The sequence below is a fragment of the Dasypus novemcinctus genome, chromosome 7 (assembly GCF_030445035.2).
Source record: "Dasypus novemcinctus isolate mDasNov1 chromosome 7, mDasNov1.1.hap2, whole genome shotgun sequence".
Taxonomy (NCBI): Eukaryota; Metazoa; Chordata; class Mammalia; order Cingulata; family Dasypodidae; genus Dasypus; species Dasypus novemcinctus.
Genome location: NC_080679.1, coordinates 12,553,668 through 12,573,871, shown reverse-complemented (window position 1 = coordinate 12,573,871; position 20,204 = coordinate 12,553,668). Strand labels below are relative to the sequence as shown.

Sequence of the window (20,204 nt, the reverse complement as noted above, 5' to 3'; positions counted from 1 at the left end):
CCCACCAAAGGGATGTTTATTTCATGAGGCTGTGTGACCTGCTTGTAGTGTCTGGATGTCCCTAGGGCCCTCAGAAGCACCTTTGTTTGGAGGCTTTGTTTACTGTGGCAGCTTGTGAAGACTGTCTGAGACCTACATAAGCCTGGGATGACCTCCTTGACGCATTTTGAAATCTCTCAGCCATAAAAACTCTATTTTATTTAGTATTTATCCCTCTTGATCACAGTCTTTCTCCAAATGTATCGCTGGTTCATGCTTGATACTAAATTCCGTGGTGCCAGAGAGGCTCATTCCTGGAAGTCATGTCCCACAAAGGATGGAGAGAGAGGTAGTGAGTTTATTTGCAAAGTTTGGTTTAGAGAGAGGCCACACTTTAGCAACAAGGAGGTTTTCAGGAGGTAACTCCAGGCATTAATTATAATTAGGCTCAGTTTTCTTATTACAGGAATAAGGTTCACAGGTACAAGCTTTAAGATTGAGGAAAGATAGCACATTTCTTGAGGTAGTTTTTCCTAGATTGAGGTATCTGGGCAGGGACAGGATAGACTGAGAAAAGTGTGGGTCAGCCTGAAAGGAAAAGCTGAGGTATGGGCAGTTTTCCCCTATAAAACCCATCAGGTCTAAATTTGTTTGTATTTGTAGGATTAGCATAAAGATAAAATGATGAAAATAAATAGGTAAAATTAGCTGCCCATTTATGGCCCATTATGAAATCTTATCCTCTTAAGAACCCTAAGAAATGTAGATGAGGAAACTGAGTCTCTAAGAAGTATCATAAATTCAAACTGCTAGCAGGTAAATGGCACAGGTTAGTTTCATTCCCTGATTTAGCTGACTTTAAAGCTCATTTTTTGTCCACTACTTTGCCTTCCAAGATCTAAAATAAGGTTAACACAAGAAAATGCTAGCTAAATTGCCAGTATACATATAATGTGAAATGAAGTGATGAAAGGATGAATAAAAAATTGCTGTGCGAGAATTCAGCCAAGTCTTTAAGCAAGCATCTTCAAACAGGTATACTCCAGGGCCTGCCAAAACCAAGGCAGTCTCAGACATTAAACAGGCAGCTTAATTTCTGTTTATTAGATCACTAAAGTTGAGGTCCCAGGGTTGAGGCCCCATACCTCCAGCCTGAGCATATTCACTAATACCTTTATAATAGGATTCAGGTACCAAGAGTAATTTCATTCTCTTTCTCTCATAGACCAACCTCTCCCAAGTAGATGCCTGGATATCAGTTATTTGACAAAAAGCTGTAGTTCTAGGATCCTTTTGTTTTGTCTGATGCCCAGCAACCGTCTCCCTAACTCCTACTACCAAGACAACTTCCCAATCAAAGGAAAGTCATTAGTACATTTAACCAGACTAGACTATGAATGGCAGTCTTAACTCATTTCCAGATGTGATCATTGTTTTATGCATTTAATTTTTGTTTTCTGTTCATATCTCTATTGTTCTACATCACACCATACACTTTTAAGGCCTTGAAGATAAGGCCAATGCTTATTTATTTTATTTCACTCTTGCACAGCTTAGTATACAATTAGGAACTTAATTCTTATGGTGACATTGGGTTTTTTTTTTTAAGCCTGAAATTTATTGATTTATATTTTATTTGGATACTCTAACATTTAACTAGAATATTAAAACATTCTCATTTGCAGCTATACAAAATAATATTTTCATAAAGTAACTTTGTCCAAATAAGGAAAATTGAATAATCTTAATACATACCTCTTTGTTTAAAGTGATGATTTGATATCTGACATAAGTTCTTTATATAATTCTTGATACATTTACATGCAGGTCGTCTTCTTATTGATCATTACATTATTTACATAAAAACCAGGCCAGTTCTATACATAATTGACTTGCCCTTCAGTTTTCTCTCCTTCATTTTCAGTGAGAAAAAGTGTGTCTAGTAGAATGACTGATGAAGACTGAATTGTCGAACTTCGGAGCCTCATTGGGCTCTGGTACATAGCAGGATTAATCCCATTTCTCATTCCATGTTTCATGAAAAATTTAGAGTTCTCTGCCATTGGATTCTGGAAGTAGATCGTGCTAGAGCATTTTCTAAGGGTTTTTACTGATTTTGTGGCCTGATAATTACAGGTGAGGTACCGGCCAAATGCATCCCGAAATGTCTTGTTGAAGAGGGTGTAGACCAAAGGGTTCACCCCTGAGGAAACATAACCTATCCACACAAATATCTCCAGGAGCTTTTGGAGAGTAGTCTCGTTGCAGGAATCACACAAAACTAAAGTTATATTTGTAATAAAAAAGGGGCACCACATAAGCAAAAAGAGGGAAAACACAATCCCTAAAACCTTTGAGGCCCTCTGTTCATTAGAAATGGTCTGTACCGACTTTTTTCCAACTGTGGACATCCTTCGAATAAGCATTTCATCACTTGAGTTCGGCGGAGTTTTGTCTTTGCGAGAACCATCCAGCATTGCCACCTTTTCAGGTGATGGGCAAGGTGTTTCATCCCTTCGGAAAATTGTGGACACAGTCAACCAGGTTAGACGTTGAGGTGCCTTGTTTTTGACCAAGTAAGCTTTCCTCTGTAAAGCATGAATAGTGAGAAAATAGGTGACAATCATGATTGCAAGAGGTGTAAAGAAGGCAGCCAGTGAACCAAAGAGCATGAAGTTGCTGAAACGGTCCTTTGTCAGCACACAAGTGATGTTGTTTGGGTTACTCACATCGGTCTCTATACCTTTTATAGGGATTGGAATGGCAATGCCTAAGCAAGAGGAAACAAAAGAAATTGAGTTAATCTTATGACTTGTGATTCTTACAGTAGGTTATTAACCTTTTTTTGATCCATGGACCCCTTTGTCAGTCAGGTGAAATGAACACTACTGTAATTTACTTATTACATACATTCATAAGTGAAGGAAATGCTAGATTTCAGTTAGAGGTCAGAGAAAATAAAGATAGTAAGTTGATTTTTTTCAATTCAAGCTCATGGACCCTCTGAAATCTTCCATGGACCCCTGATTAAGAACCCCTTCTTTAGGGTATATCCTAGTGACTTTATACTAGTTAGTACCTTGTAATTCCTCGTACACACAGTGCAGAATCTGTCAAAGCATTTGTCAGTGGAAGCACCAAAGTGTATAAATCTGTGTCATCGTCCCCCCACTTATTTATATATAAGTAATAGTTTTATTGAGTTATATTCACATAAATCTGGTGTTCTTTTTTAAATTAAAAAAAAATTATTTCTTGCCCCCCCTCCCCGTTGTCTGCTCTCTCCCTCCATTTGTTGTGTGTTCTTCTTTGTCCGCTTATATTCTTGTCAGTGGCACCAGGAATCTGTGTCTCTTTTTGCGTCATCTTGCTGTGTCAGCTCTCCATGTGTGCGGCGCCACTCCTGGGCAGGCTGCGCTTTTTTCATGCTGGGTGGCTCTCCTTATGGGTGCACTCCTTGCACGTGGGGCTCCCCTATGTGGGGGACACCCCTGCGTGGCACAGCACTCCTTGCGCGCATCAGCACTGGGCATGGGCCAGCTCATCACACGGGTCAGGAGTACCTGGGCTTGAATCCTGGACCTCCCATGTGGTAGGCGGACACTCTATCCTTTGAGCCAAATCTGCTTTCCTTACATTGCCTTCTTATCCTGCTTAGTGGTCAATCACTTTTAAGTTGTCACAGGTGCTTTTTTATACCCTTACCCTTTTATTTTCCTTTCATACTTAATGTTGCCAGATATTACCTAGGGTATCCTTAACTCGAAGAGATGTCTTTAAGGTTCATCAGTGTTGTAGCATGTACATCATCTACTTTTACTAAATTGTGCTGGTTGATTCTACTAGACACTGTGATGATGTGAAAAGAGCTTTGCGTTGAGAGTTAAAAGATCTTGGTCTTGGTGCTGAAATGCTGTGAGTCGTTGAACCAATTATTTAAATCCTCTAGATTTCTTTTCTCTCATCTATAAAAGGAAGAAATAGATTTCTGAGATCCCTTCCAAATCAGTAAATCTACTCTTTTTATTTCTTTGTCCTTCCATAGACACTTATCATTTTGTATTAGTATAATTTGTTTATATATTACTTGTTTACAAATATATAAAATTAGTTCTATAAAATATAAATACAAATTATATAAAATTCGATTGCACTTCCTTGAGTGCAAAGATTTTTTTCCCCCTTATTCATCTTTGCATTCTTAGTACATAGCCTGTCATAGTACTCTGTAAAAATTTCATCAATTTATAAATTCATGTCACCCAACTTTAATTGAGACACCACTTTTACCAACAAGCTGTTTACTCTGCTTTATTGGCATAATCATATTTCTACCCCAAATGTTTTCTCTTTAAGGATCCAATTCTTCTATTCTTCCCTCGCCTCTGCCCTACTCCCCCATCCCACCCCAACACATGCCTCACACCTTCTTCCTTTCCCTCTCCCTCTTTGCTATGAGCTTAGCTAGAAGATGAGGTTTATTTGCTATGAACTTCTTTAGTTTACCTCGTTTCTGCTTCAAAGTTTGGTAGTTGTTACCCATCCTCTTTCCCCAGCCTTTTTTTTTTTCACTCTCTTCTGGTCTATCAGTCAGCCTTTGTCCCCAAACTGGCCTTTTGTTACTGCTTGCAAACCCCTTGCAAATCCTAAAAGGATATTTCCTTGACCCTACTTTCTCCCCAAGCCAGAGCAGTAACATTTCTTGCTTTTTACCTCCAGGCTTTTTGGTTTGGTCCTGTTATTATTTGGGGAATATAAAGATCAATCTTACATTTTTTTAGTGTAACATTTTGTATGATCTATGTGTCTTTTAAAAAAAAACAATTAAAAATTTTTTAAAAATAAAAAGATCAGTCTTGCTTTTTTGACCAATGTTGTTCCTCTGATTAGAGAATAGTCACATCTTTTTCTTGCCCTGTCCTTCCTTTTTGGATTCTAGGTCTTGATTTTGTTTTTCTTCTTTGTATTTTTTACTAGGAAGAATTGAATCTGCTAGTCAAACTATTTAACCATCATAGTAATTGTTGTGGATCTGTTTTGTTTTGTTTTTTATATTGGTGAACTTTTAAGAACTTCAAGTTATTTATTCTGTACTTCATGCCATAGCAGCTATCTTTGGATGGACACAGGGCATAAAACAATTCAGAAAAAATGTGATTTCTTTATAGAAAGCATTTCTGAATATATTTAACATGTTTTCTTTGTATCTCTCTAAAACTTCTAACTAAACATATTTAAACCATTTAAGCAGAAACTGAAGTTAACTGCTTTCAGTCTGTACCTTTCTTCAGAGTAGTTTTCCAAAATGAATTCGTGATCTTTGATACCTGCCCAAAAAATGTTTGTTTTTCATTTTTCTCTTTTCCTATTTATCTGCTTAGGTGTGACTTAAGATGTTAAGATGTTTCTCTTTTTATTACTTTAATGCAGGGGGTCTTAACAAGGGATCCGTGAGCTTGAATTGAAATTCAAAAAAATACTGCTCTTATGGGGATGTGTTGGTGCAGGTGTGATATATTTATTAAATAATACACAGTATAATATGAACTTAGTAAGGGGTCGGTGGTTTTCACCTGACTGACCAAGGGGTCCTGGAACAAAAAAGGTTAACCCCTTCTTTAATGTAATTCTCAGTGCTATATAATAGCTAGACCTTAATGATCTTCTGTTGACAAATATAAAAATTGTTTTCAGAATTAGCCCTTATACATCTTAATTTCAAAGCAGGAAGATATCTTAGTAAAGACCTTTAAGATGGTTCTTTCTGAGGTCATGGACTTTCCTGGTTTTTCACACTTCACTGACTGTTCAGATGCTGTATACTGAATGCAATGATATTAGAAGCGTGTGTTGATACATATGTCGGCTGCCTTGGCTGCTGGTGCTGAGTTTCATGGCCTGCCACACACCTGGTATTCTCCTAAGCCAAATGGAACCAAGGGCTATATCTACCTCCCCATACCCTGACAGTTCCCACATACCTATTGAAATCAACCATACCACTGTAATCTTGATGAATGCTGTAGCTCGTGAGTTGTACTGGTTGGCCTGGATTGGTTTTTTGATGGCTATGTAACGATCCACTGAAATGGCACAGAGATGCATGATTGATGCAGTAGAAAAGAGAACATCAAAAAATAACCAGGCAGGGCATAGAGCAGTTGGGAGGGGCCACATAGCCTCTGAAAGAAAGAACAACAAAACAAAATTATTTTCTCCTGCAAAATAGCAACATTCAGTCTATAGTTTCTTTTTTTTTTTTTTTTAGTTTATTTTTTTCTGTAGTTTCTTTTTAACATATATATGTTTTAACCTTTTAAGTTATCTGTCCGAAATCTAATGATTTAACATCTACAAGATAATATTTAACTTTGAATAATGGAGACAATAATATTAAATATAGTATTTCTGTAGATGATACCCTAATACATTTTTATTTTACATAGTAATTGTAGTCCTTTTTTTTTCCTAAATCATCAGTGATTTAGCATAATTTTTAGCATTATTTTGACCTTTGCTTTTTTGATGATTCCTTTTATGATCTTTTAAAACTTTAATGCAATGTTGCAGCTGGAAATTAACTTTGGTATTCAGATAAAACTTATTTTTAAAGTGCTATTGTATAGAAAGAAAACATTTTACCGTATAAGGGAAGCAGTATAATCTGGAGTATGTTATATTAGAATGGGAGTCTCAAAGTGGCTCAAGTTTTTGGCTCACTTCTAGCAATAACTAACAACACGAACTTTATTTATTGCAAACGCATTTGATGAAATAATCGAGTGGAATGAGTTGGGGTGTTTTGCTTTGTTTTTGTTATTTGACAGTAATAGTTCTTGAATAAAATTTGCAAAAGGAATGGTTTTAGATTCTCCTTTGTGGGGGGAGACTATGTATTGTTATACTTCCTCCTCCAGTCATTCATTTCAAACACTGGTGATGTAATTTAAGCAACAGACTTTTGGTTTAAAACCTAATGTGTATATATATATCAGGATTAGACATGGTATTTATTTATTTATTTATTTAAATTTTTTATTTTATTGTTTTTTTAAAAAATATTACATTCAAAAAATATGAGGTAGACATAGTATTTATTAACAAATGTTTATTAAGCACTTAACATTTCATCCTGTTCTAAGCATTTTAGAAATATTTACTTTTTAAAAAAATCTCAGGTTTGCAAGTGATATTGAACATTCTGTGTGTAGCTTCCTAATCACTCTACTTACACAGGTGTTCATTCATATATCGGTATATATACATCATGTGTTATACATATACCTACTGCACACATTTGTAGTTTTGAAACAAAATTTATTTCAGTGTGTCCCCCAGGTTATCTAGATTAGAATCCATTTTATAAGCACAGGTATGTAGATTTTAGCACCTTTTTATAAAAGCAGATTAGTTCTCTATGGAACAAATGTCATGCTTATTAGATTATCTAAATCTCCTTTACTGTTTGATTATTGTTTGTTCACTGACAAAATATAAACTGCTTTTCATCTCCTGATTTTTTCAAGTGTACCTGATCTTGATGTGTAAAAAGTGATCGGGTAAATGAAGGAAAACCAAGATGACCATCTCAGGATTGTAGAGCACCAAGAGATCCTTCATTTGTGAATTATTTAAATTTAAAGAGCCTGGAGATGAGGATGGGGTAGCATCCCAGAAAAACAGCAGCAAAATAAGACCATAAATTGGGGAAAGAGTTTTTATGAGAGTCTTTATTAGTGTCAAGTAGGATTTCAGTGAAAAATCTGGGCACTTCACAAAAGGCAACAAGGTTGACAACTCCACCTTTTAGTAGCTTTGTTTCCAGTGTTGATATGTGGTGTTTTAATAGGAATATTGAAATACTTCTTCTAAGGGACAAAATAACAAAGTCAGTATGAATTTTTATTCAAAAAGAATAAATGATTGTTTGGTACTTGTTTCCATATTCAGAATTTTAGAAAGGAATAAAAACATCAGGGTAGAAGTTATTTATACTTTAAAGTAAATTACAGTTATCTAACTTTTCCCACTGTTGAATGGAGTATGGGAGTAAGGGATCAAGATGACAAATTACAGATTTATTGACATGGAAGGGACCTTATAGAAAATACCATAGATATTGCAGATGTGTAAATTCAGGTTCAATTAAGTTTTTGAATGGGGGACATCATGTATCAAAACAAATATTATTAATTGAAAATCTTCTTTAGAACATTGCTGCTCAGTATGGGATTCAGATCAACAAGGATAAGTATCACCTGCCTCAGCCTAGTGATACTGAAACAGACTGCATTTTAGCATGATCCCCAGGTGATTTGTGTGCTTAGTAGCATTTAAGAAGCACTGTTTTAGAGGGCTTTCTGGGAAAGGTGTGCCTGAGTCTTTAAAGGTGCAACTTGGTTTGCTGGTGAAGGATAGCTATCGCTATATGTACCTGGAATGCCTCATAGAAAGAAATGCATGGTGGCCTCTCAAAATAAACAAAGTGTGGCAGAAAAAGCTGGGTTTAGAGAGATTCTAATCAATTGGATTTTTTCCCTCTTGTATAGCATTCAGACATTCAGTCGGTTAGTGCTTAAAAGCAAACTATGTTCTAAGAACAGCTAAGAGAATCACATATGATGGAAGAGAGTTTTGCATTGGAAACTCCTAGAAGTGATGTTGCATTCTAAACTGACCTGGAAGTCTAGATTTAAGACTGTGAGAATGGAGATAGAAAAATACTAAAATCTAGGGCTGAAACAAGAAATATTGGTCATAGTTAAGGATTAATAAAGGCAGATAATGTGTCTTAGGTTTCCTTTCTTTAAATGCATGTTCTATCTTTTAAATTGGTTTGTTAATAATTTAAACTTTAGCTATTCTAATTAAAAAGATTGTATTTAGAAAAATTAAGGTCTGGAAAATTCTAGTCATAAATCTAGTAGACATGAACAGGAAACCACATAGAACTCTTGTATAAAAAGTACATGTCTTTTGAATTAGACTATCTGACCCACTTACTCCTTCTAATTGTGGGCTAGAGGGAAAGTTCTTCTGTACTGATTTAATTAAGCCTGTGAAGCATTGTTAGCCTCACTTAGCAACAGAATGAATTTTATTTTATAAGCTCAGATTTTGAGACAGAAAATGGGTATTGAAATAATGCACATCATTAGAATTCAGGTGTTTCAGTCAGTGGCTTCTTATTGTTTATAGTAGACATATTGAGGCGTGATACAGAATTTAAGAGACACTGAGGTTTAGGATTAAGAGAGATGAATATTTCTGATTTACTTTTATGATTGCAAGATTCATGAAGTAGTAATGAATAGACTGCTTTTATGAAACTCAAAATGAGGCTTGTCTAATCATCTAAATAGATTCAGGTAATCTAAGAATTTATAAAAATTTAAAATAATTACAGACATCCTCAGTTTATAAAATCACCTTTCCTAGTTCAGAATTCTAAAATAGTCCTTTCAGTTAATATTAATTTAATAGACTCAAGATCAGAGTAGTTGCTTATTATTCAGAAAAGCTGAATATAAGGTTAGGTTAGTATGGTGAGATATGTTGACTGTTCCAAAACTTTGGTTTTTTATTAGGAATTTTAATTTGTTTTAAGGATTTATAATTACATTTATTTATTCTAATGTATTATATCCAGCTTATTTTCATAAGGACTTGAGACACTTAAAATTTGAAATAACATAAAGTAGAAGAGTTATAGATACAAATAAAAAGGAAGAAAGAAAAGTATCTGAGAAGCATATTCTAGGGAAAATCAGTTATCAAGATTCTGGGCTCTAAATTTGATTCTTTCTTAAAAGCTAAGACAGAACAGGAGAAACATTTAAATTATATAAAACGAAACCAAACAAAATGTCTTCAAAAAAATCCCATTTTCTACTTCCTCTACCCCATCCCACCCCAAATTAAACTCAAAAGGAATTTAACATCTGTGAGTGCCTCAAATAATATAGACTGAGTATTTTAAGAGCAAAACAAATCCAGGTAGGTCTTGGATTACTTAATTATATAAATATTAGTAGCACACGTATTTTGTTGTTTAAAATTAAAACTGTATGCTTTAAATACCACCATACATAAATGGTGATAGAATTGTCATTGAGTTAGTAAATTTCTCTTTGTCTTCCAGACAGGGTCCAGCAACTTCATAAGAATGGGCCTATGTCTAATATCTTCCTTAAAAAAGAGGTTTGGTAGTCATCTCGAAGATTCAAACAAGTGTTGGTTGTAACCCAAGTATTCTATACCATTTAATATGAAATAAAACTTTAACTGGAAAAATACTGGATTCTGCCTTGTCCTTAGAGAAAAATCTGTGGCTCTGTTGTTTAATTAGTTGTTTAAGATGGAAATGTCTCTAGGTGCAAAATATGGCAGTTTTGACTAGTATAATTTTTCCTTTGTATTTGGGAAATCAGAATAATAAAGGTTAAGATTGAATTCTGGAGTCAGTCTTCCTGGGTTCAAATCATGACTCTGCCATTATTTAGTGACTTTGGATAAATTCCTTAACCTCTTTGTTCCTCTCTGTTCCTGTGTCCTCTCTGTAAAATAGAGAAAATAATACCTACTTCATGGGGTTGCTTTGAGGATTAAATGCAATAATATATGTGAAATGTTTAGAATAGTGTCTGGCATAGAGAAATTAGCCAACTGGCCCAACAATTAAAACATTCATACTTAAAAACAAGCTTTCTCATCAGTATAAAATAATATGTTTGTCTCTGCCTACTCTAACAAGAGTGCAAGCTTCCAACTGAACTTAATTTAAACCTGTACTTGAAAAAGAAAAAAGAAATGGGCTGTTTTAATATTTACATTTGAATTACATTTGCCATGACAGTATGCCTTTAACTAAAGCTGAATTCATTTTAACTGTGCTATTTATTACATGCCACTTAATATAAAAAACCTGTATGCATTGTAGTTGTCTTCTTTGGGCCATGACTGCTGTTTTGTACTCTTTTTGTTTGTTTTTGTTTTGCTTTCTTTTTAGTTGGTTCAAAACCCTAGTCTTTAACCAGAAAATCTGCTTTTTGGTAAGATAGACTTATTTTATCTGAAACCTGCTTTGTCCTTTGGACAAGATTTTGGTTGGGAAAGCCAAGTTCTGTTATTTGTTCATAAATAATTGATATTGATCTGTAAATTGGGAGCAAAAATATTTCCCTTTTGAGGACATAAAAGACTAAGTTTTAAAGCCATTGAGGGCTGTGTCCTGTATAGACTTCACTGAGGTAAAAAGTTAGTGAAAGTATTGGATCAAGATAAATTTACATAGCCCTTATGTCCAAAAATGATATAGTTTTTAAATACAAACTTTTTAATCTCAGAATTCTCTGCTTCTGTTTTTCTCTTTCAGAAAAGACAGATACTATTCAGTGCTTAAATTATTGTAATGAAGCTTCTGTTTTGATTTTTTGTTGTTGTTGCTCTTCTTTTTGACTCTGAATTTAAGCATGTGAGATATCCTGGGGTTAGATGTCTGATATGAGAGTGTTGAAATGTTTTAAATAATTTAATACTTACGCATTTTTCCTTGGTTTTCTAAATTTCCACTTTGCGAAAAAGTAGTTCCTCTAATTGATTTGCTCCCTAATTTCAGTATTGGAAAGACAGTAGTATTTCACTGTATAGGTGGATAACTGATTTTTTTTTTAAGGTACCGGGGGCTGAGGATTGAACCCAGGACTTTGTATGTGGGAAGCTGGTGCTCAACCACTGAGCCACACTGGCTCCCCTGAGTTGGTTATTTTATTTGTTTGCTTGCTTGTTCTTTGTTTTTTTGTTTTTAGGAGGCGTAGGGAACCAAACCCAGGACCTCCCATGTGAGAAGCAGGTGCTCAACTGCTTGAGCCATATCCACTCCCTGATTATTTTATTGCTATACATCTGTTTCATCTAGATTCATATTTACATTTAGATTCACATCTAAAGCTAAATTGCTTATTTTAAGTATATAAACTCTTTGCATATTAAAATAATAGCTGTCATTTATTAATGCCTGTGATATGCCAGGCTGTACTTGACAATCTAACAAGATCTCTGCAATATTAAGATTTAGCATGCCCATTTTATAGAGTGTGATTGAACTCTGAGATGCTTAAGTGACTCGTTTAATCCAACACAGTAGAGACAGGATTCAAACCCTGTGGTGTATTGCTTCAAACCTCTCTCTTTGAGCCTTACATACATAACCTTCTTTCAACTATACCACAAATACTGTTTCAATTTATAGATTGTGGGGCATGGTGTATAACTTAAATAAGTCAATAATGATGAAATGGGTAAAAATTGCCACATATTTTTTTCCCTTTACAATTCTAATAATTTAATGAGGGAGAGGAGAGGAAAGAGAAAGTTTAGAGATGTTCTTAAACTGGTGAACACCCCATCTTTTTTACATTGGCCAAAGATGTTCTGGTGTTTTTTGCATCCTACTCAAGTATTACTAACCTAAGTCTTTTTCAAGCCTTGTGGCGTAAGCTGCTGATTTGTAATTATGGGTTTTAGAAATTAGAAGCAAGGCAGTAAAAAACTAGAGCTGTAAAGTAAAGATCAAGTTCAGTGCTCAAAGATAAAAGAAAGTGGCAGAACAGTTATAGCACAACTCATTTGAAAGACCGTGCTATGCTAGAGTCATCATAAGCTTTGTAATACAGAAATTTAAATGATATATGATTAAATATTATACTACCGATTGTATAATATCCCTCAACATGCGGACACAATGGCCACTTTTTAATTTACTGCTCTTTTTTTTATTAAACTTAATTTTATTAGTAAAATACTAGCTAGTGTAAGGTTTCTGTGTTACTTTCATGGAATTTTTCTTAGGTAACTAAAATCGCTCTTTTGTGATTACAACCAGCTTCTGTTTTTTCAAATTTGAGAAGTTCTGAAGATAATCCCGTATAATAAGAGAAAAATACACAAGATCTATTCCTGCTTTTTAAAGCTATCACAAGTTCTTGTAGATGTGTTAGTTCAGAAGGATTTAATATTTGTCCACATGTGAAAGGTTATCCAAAAAAATCTTAGTATTTGAAGTCTGGCCACCCATTTATAATACATGCAGTTTTCCAATTTATGAATGCACTCTTTGAAGCTTTTTAGAGAGCAGCATGCATTGTTATATACACTTTTTCATAGTAGAATTATGTTTTTAATTATGAATTAATGAAAAATGTTTGAAATAGTATTAAATTCCAGGATTAGTTCATTAAAAAACACAGAAACTTGACCCCACATTAACAGTTTGATTACGCAGCAAAAATATTGGGGACAATGAAGGATTTCGCTTTGTAATTAAAAATTAACATACACTTAAAAGAATAAAATATTGTTGGAAATTAGATATCATAATTACATAGGAAATAAATGCTAAGACATTCCACATATATTTTAATTAAAATAGGTTGTAGTTTCTCCTAACTTTTGTTGCTAAAAATATCTTAGGCACCAAAATTTAAATGCAAACTTAAGGTTCTCAGTTGCTGGATACTTACTCTGATAATATACTTGAAATTATCTGTTATCTGTTTTTGTGTTTTGTCTGTCAGCTCACTTAACTTCTAACAAACCATAGTTGTTACAAATAATTGTTTTTCTTAGGTGATTAATGGACAAAATATCAATTTATGCCAAGCATTGAATAAATTAAATATCCTTCTAATGCTGACTCTGAGAATCTAGGAGCCCTCATAGTTCACCAAGAGAATTATTTGTTTACCCAAATTCTACTCTAGAGATGATTATGCCTGAATCAGAAACTACTATGTCTATTTTTATACTTTCTCTTTTATTATAATAAACTAAGATTTCAATATCAAGTTACACTTTTTATTAACATAATAACTCAGGTTTTGGTCCAGTTTTTGTGTTTTTGTTTTTGTTTTGTTTTTACTAGGTACTGGGGATTGAACCTAGGACCTTGTACATGCGAAGCATGCACTCAACCACTGAGCTACACCTACTTCCCTGTCCAGTTATTTTTTTTAACTCAGAGATCCAATTTCACATACATATATCAAGAATATAGATGGTCAGAAATCATGGATCATCTCTTCAGCAACTAAACATAATTTTTTCTTAACATGTCACATATTTAAGAATTGTTTTCACATCTCAACACAAATTATAAAGAATTATGACAAAAACTTTTTAAAAATTACAATTTTAAATTGGGGCTAAATGATTTCAAAGTCTTTATCATTAATTAACCCAGCACATACAAGTCACAAATGTGTCCTAGATACTGCTTTATCAGGGTTAAAAAAAAAAGGGTTATCAGTAGTAGGGAAGGTTAAAGTATAGGTTGATTTTTCACTATAATTTTAGTGAACATTGTTATCTTGGATGACTTTTTAAATGATTTTATTAGATAACTGAGGAAGGTGTAATTATTTCCAAGAAATTTTTGTTCTTTAAAGCTATTATCAAACCTGGTAAATGATGAAAAATGAGGGACTTGTTTACTTACTAAATTTTTAAACAGTCCAAATCCATCTTTTATTTTAAAGAAAATAGAGATGAAATCAATGTCCATTTCTCTAATAGTATATCATAGTTCTCTGGTTTGATGGCAGGGAACAGAGTGAATACTTACCAAACATTATTGTCAAGAGGGCAATCGGCATCACAAACAATCCAACCAGCAAATCTGCTACTGCCAGGGACATTAGAAAATAATTGGTAGCATACTGCAGCTTTTTCTCCAGTGAAACAGCCAGAATAACAAGAATGTTTCCACCAATTGTGGGTATTATCACCATGAGTATCAGAAGAGCTGCCCAGCGTGGTTTATTTCCCTGTTCCTCATCAGTCTGTTTCATTTCCTCTGGTGTTGATTCTGTCTGTAATCCAGACCGGTTAGAAGAAATTAAGTGGTCAAATGTGCTCTGCAAAATGTGCTCAGGAATTGTGCTTTGCTCAGACATTCTGTAAGAGAGAGCCATTTGCTGCTTTTCTGTGGTTTTATCCGATTCTGAATAATGGTCAGCATGGTCAGTAGCTAAGCTGGTCATCTGCTTTTTTAAGGCATTGTACACATGCCAAACACTCAAAGCCAAAGTTGACTCTTTCCTTAAAAAAAAAAAAAGATTCAAGTCCTCAAAATGAAAGTGTATGTGTGTCTGTCCACGTCCTTAGGTAGAAGCTCAGGCTTTAGAAGGCTTAGTGAAAGAAACCTATAGCTATGAAAAATAGTCTGTTTATTAATTTCTTGTTTTTTTGCTATAGCAGTAATCATGCTTGAATTTGAATATCAGTGAGTTCCCCCTACATGTAAAATATGTGGATTGCATTATATTATTTATTTTGAAAAAGCAGTAAAGATACAGTAGTCCTCCCTTCTCAGGAGGTCTATTGTACATATGTGACAGTGCAGCCAATTGCCACAAAAATATTGTATTCCTAATATGCCTTAATTAAAGAGGAGATGCATTATTTTTTCCTGTGATTCTAATAAAAAAACTAGGTGTTTCCTGACCCTTGCATGATTTTTACTATTACTGTAGAAATTTACAAGAAGAATGGAAAAGTCAAAGCATGAAACAGTTCCTTTTCATAGCAATTTAATGGAACTTTTAGTACACACTGATTCCACCTAATATCTAAAAAAAGTCGTATACCAGCTTAGCATCCTTATTTGTAATTGCGTTTTGTATGACCAAGTTTATATTACTACTGCTATAGATATAAGCACCATTTTTAGAAAGCATTTTAAAATTGATTTGAGAGAAGGAAGAAATTTGATTACTGGGATCCAAATAATTGTTTTTAGTGATTTCATCTTCCAAAGTATGTTTCTGCACCAAATAGTTTCTAAATTTATGCCACACTTGATCCCATTCTTTTGTTTTAAATAGTAGTTTTTCTCAACCTTCTAAGTCCCCTTGGGATGAAGGGAAGCTAAGAAGAAGATTAAATCATTTATTCATAAAATTTACAAATCTTGTATTAAAATTTTCTCCTTCGGTATTAGTAAATTTTTCGTTTTGATTTTTAAGTCACTGACTAGAGAGATTATGTTAACAGAGTCCTTGGGAAAAAAATACAATGAAAGCTTTTAGACTAACTATATTTACTTGTAAAAACTTACCTCGTATTGTTTGTTACTTTCCCGAGCATGGCATCTTATCTGTTCTGTAGACCTGCATGCTGCTGTGACTGGATCCTCCTCTCATTGACTTACTCTGAGCCTTCTGCACTGGTGCTCGAAAGCAGTGAAATAAATGTGTTGTATAGCTGTAAGCATGCCAAGGAGGATATTTCCTCTTTGGTACATTCATTTTTAGAGAGAAGCAGCATTCATTATATTTCCGAAAACCACCAGTTCAAATGTGTTGAACTAGTTCATGACCCTATTTAAGTTATATTTTTAAGAGCTCTCTTTGATACTTGGGGGACTGTAATAAATCCTGTCATTTTAGCTTCAGATGGTTTTGCTTGAGATTAACCCTGAACTGTTTTTCCCATTTGAGGAAAAACAAGATATAATCTAGAGATTCTAGAGCTTTCATTCAATGAAGATTCTGTCCTTTGAGCCTTTTAGCAATATCCGAGTTTTCATCTCTCACCATAAAACAAGATTACCAAGCTTTATATGCCTTTGCTATGGAGCACAATTTTCCTTCTTTGCATCCTTACATAGATGTGCAGACCTACAGAGAAGTCTGAATTTATATGTGTACATAGATTTCAGCAGAAACTTTAATTGCTCTGAAAACAGGTGGCCTAGGTTTGGAACTTGTTTCATTGGCAGTTTTCACAGATTTCACATTGGAGAAAGTATACATAATGTAATTAAAATATATTTCTGCCCTATTTCAGAAAAGTGGTATAAAAATGTTCACAGTTTAAGCTACGGGGCTGAGGATTGAACCTGGGACCTCACATGTGGGAAGCCGGCGCTCAACCACTGAACCACTCAGCTTCCCTGAATTGGTTTCTTTTTAAGATTTATATTTATTCATTCCCCCCCGCCCCCACCCCGTTGTCTGCTCTCAGTGTCTATTCACTGTGTATTCTTCTGTGTCCGCTATATTCTTGTCAATGTCACCCGGAATCTGTGTCTCTTTTTGTTGCGTCATCTTGTTACGTCAGCTCTCTGTGTATGCGGCGCCACTCCTGGGCAGGCTGGACTTCTTTCATATGGGGTGGCTCTCCTTATGGGGCACACTCCTTGCGTGTGGTGCTTCCCTACGCAGGGGAACTGGGCCAGCTCACCACACGAGTCAGGAGGCCTTGGGTTTGAACCCTGGACCTCCCATGTGGTAGGCAGATGCTATATCCATTGAACCAAGTCCACTTCCCTGAATTGGTTTCTTCATCTATTTGCTTACTGTTGTTTATTATTTTAGGAGTCACTGGGAACCGAACCGAGATCTCCCATGTGGAAAGCAGGCACTCAACTGCTTGAGCCACATCCACTGCCTAATAAGTTTTCCTTTTTAAAAGATCATCTTAGATCACTCATAATTGTTAATTATTTGGTTACTTCTAGATCAGTAATGGCATTTGTGCCCTTTTTGGTTTCAAATTTCTAATCCTTAGCTTTTATTGAAAGTTATTGGAAAATATTTGGTTTAGTTCATTTCTCTCAAGCAGTTAAACTCTTGTTTTGTTTTATGCTTCAGATTTTGTATAGTATTTGCTTTTTTTTTTTTTTAAGATTTATTTATTCCCCCCCCCAATTGTCTGCTCTCTGCCCATTCGCTGTGTGTTCTTCTGTGACCACTTCTATCCTTAGCAGCAGCACCGGGAATCCATGTTTCTTTTTGTTGCGTCATCTTGTTGTGTCATCTCTCTGTGTGTGTGGTGCCATTCTTGGGCAGGCTGCACTTTATTTTGCGCTGGGCGGCTCTCTTTACAGGGTGCATTCATGGGGCTCCCCTACATGGAGGACACCCCTGTGTAGCAAGGCACTCCTTGCGCCCTCAGCACTGCGCATGGGCCAGCTCCACACAGGTCACGGAGGCCCGGGGTTTGAACCGTGGACCTCCCATGTGGTAGACAAACACGCTATCCATTGGGCCAAGTCTGCTTCCCAGTATTTGCTGTTTTTTAATGCAAACTTCAATATTTTTAAAAAATATATATTAGAGAAATTGTAGGTTTACAGAAAAGTCATGCATAAAAAACAGAATCACTATGTACCACCCTGTTAATAACACCTTGCATTAATTTGTACAATTTGCAATTCATGAAAGAACATTTTTATAATTGTACTATTAACTACAGTCCATTGTTTATTGTGGAGCTAACTGTTTGTATGGTACAAAGGTTCATTATTTCAGAAAAAAATGCAAGCTATTGTACTCACTAATTGCAAGCGTAATTAGGTAGACTTTTTTTTTTTTTTTTTTTAAGATACTGGGGGCCAGAGATTGAACTCCGGGCCTCAGCGCTTGACCACTGAGCCACATCGGCTCCCCTGAGTTGGTTTTCCCCCTTGTTTTGCTTTTTGTTTGTTTTTGTTTTTTCGAGAGGTATTGAGAACCAAACCCAGGACCTCCCGTGTGGGAGGCGGGAACTCAACCACCTGAGCCACATCCACTCCCCCTAGATAGATTTTAATGAGCCAGAATTCCTATTCAGAAATATGGAAATATTTTTAAAGTACTGAGTCAAAATTTGACATCCTGTGCTTATGTAGGCAAAACAATGCCATATTGAAAATAGAAACACCATCATATCCAATGAGAAGACTTGAATGAAATAAGCCTCTATTTATTTTTGTTTTTGAATTTTTAAAAATATTCATTGAGTATATTATAAAAATATCAATCTTATTATGTCTTAGTAATACTAACCTTTTCACCTAACTCACTTTTTTCTTTTCCTAAAAGTAGTTAAAATTGATATTTACATTATTTTACTTTCATATATTTTGCATTTTTACATCCATTTAATGGCTAGGGAACATAGCTAGTTAGAACAACCACTTATTTGGCAACCTCAAGTTGTTGGAAATACAGCTGAGAATCATAAAGAAAGCAAAAAGTATAAAAGTATAGGTCTACTCAGAATAAAGGCTTATAGCTCTCATATAACTCAGCCCTCCACATATATTATATACAACTTTATGTAGTATGATAATTGATATCTTAGTGACGACTTCCATGTAATTAAAAAGAGGTTGAATTATGTTCTTTCAACTGTTTTGAATGACAGGAAAACATGAAATGAATTTTAAAGCATTCTGTCTAAATGATTTAAGAAATCTAAAACTATGATTCCTAATGGTAGAGTGGGATTTCAAATATCTGGGAACTTATTTGTGTAGAATAACTATTTCCCAAGAATTTCAAATAAATTAATTCTTACTAAAGTAGCTAAAATTCAAACTCTGATCTGATCATTATTTTTTAAAAAACAGCTCTTATTTTATCCCTGGTAGCTTTTTAATTTATTGAATAGATTCTATCTTTAACTTAAAAGGACAGTCTCCTCTCTTTTATAAGTCTAGCAAGACAACTTAAATATCAGCCAGGAGCATTTTTTTACCTCTCAATCATGAAACACAAATCATTAAGGAATTTTTAAATTATGCGGATGGTATCCATCACATGTCCATTCATTTGTGAAGTATTTATTCAATGCTTGTGTGCTCCTAGAGCTACAGTGACAAAAATCAACAAGCATGTTTTCTGCCCTTGTCGAGTTTACAGTCTTATGGAGGATGCAAACAAATACATTGCTAATTATAATGCAGATTTGGCCTTCTATCTTTTAAAAAAGTTTTTTTAACGATTGCATAATATTCCATTGTATGTATATACCACCTATAATACAGATTTGGTAGAGCTAAAATTAGCTAACTTCAACAGTGCCCTCAGTGTAACTCATTTATTTCTCACCTTTCTTTTTATGTAAATATTTCTGTTCATTTTTATTTAGTACAGTGAAAAAAAACTAGTTTTAAGAATAACTCTTCCAGACTTCATTGTTCTCCTCAGAGTCTCTCACTTTCCCTCAATGACTGATTTGGCTTCTTATTTTGATGAAAGACTTAGACCAATCTGAGACAAGTTTCATGATCTTTCTCCTCTTTTTCCTTTAAGATGTCTTTATTTTCATCCATCTTGTCCTGCGTTGGATCATATTGTCTTTCCTCTTTTCCACAACTGACTTCCATTTAGGTTCTCAATTACAACTCTTGATTATGTCCTCTGCAATCTTGCTGAATAAGGTATCTGCTTTTTCTTCTG

The 20,204-nt window shown here is 34.7% G+C and overlaps 2 protein-coding genes across 3 annotated transcripts in view; one reads left to right on the top strand and one right to left on the bottom strand.

Moving 5' to 3' along the window:
* The window catches only part of PSMD1 (proteasome 26S subunit, non-ATPase 1), a 124,452-nt gene that overhangs the window by 42,573 nt on the left and 61,675 nt on the right, over positions 1 to 20,204 (top strand). The window lies entirely within an intron of this gene.
* Positions 1,711 to 16,169, bottom strand: HTR2B (5-hydroxytryptamine receptor 2B). Of its 2 annotated transcripts, XM_012522526.4 has the most exons (4): positions 16,094 to 16,169; positions 14,600 to 14,846; positions 5,961 to 6,161; positions 1,711 to 2,749 (listed from the first exon to the last, which is right to left on the bottom strand). In XM_012522526.4, the coding sequence occupies exons 2-4, from the start codon at positions 14,823 to 14,825 to the stop codon at positions 1,857 to 1,859; spliced, it is 1,320 nt and encodes a 439-aa protein (XP_012377980.1). In that variant the 5' UTR covers positions 14,826 to 14,846; positions 16,094 to 16,169; the 3' UTR covers positions 1,711 to 1,856. The 2 variants fall into 2 exon arrangements, with proteins under 2 accessions (XP_012377980.1, XP_004451469.2); XM_004451412.5 differs by lacking the exon at positions 16,094 to 16,169 and having other exon boundaries at positions 14,600 to 15,069.

Coding starts and splice junctions, on each gene's coding strand:
- HTR2B (XM_004451412.5), bottom strand. CDS start 15,017: ATGACCAGCTTAGCTACTGACCATGCTGACCATTATTCAGAATCGGAT. Junction 6,162..14,599: donor CCTCTTGACAATAATGTTTG/GTAAGTATTCAC, acceptor TCTTTCTTTCAG/AGGCTATGTGGCCCCTCCCA. Junction 2,750..5,960: donor GGTATGGTTGATTTCAATAG/GTATGTGGGAAC, acceptor CCTCTTGCTTAG/GCATTGCCATTCCAATCCCT.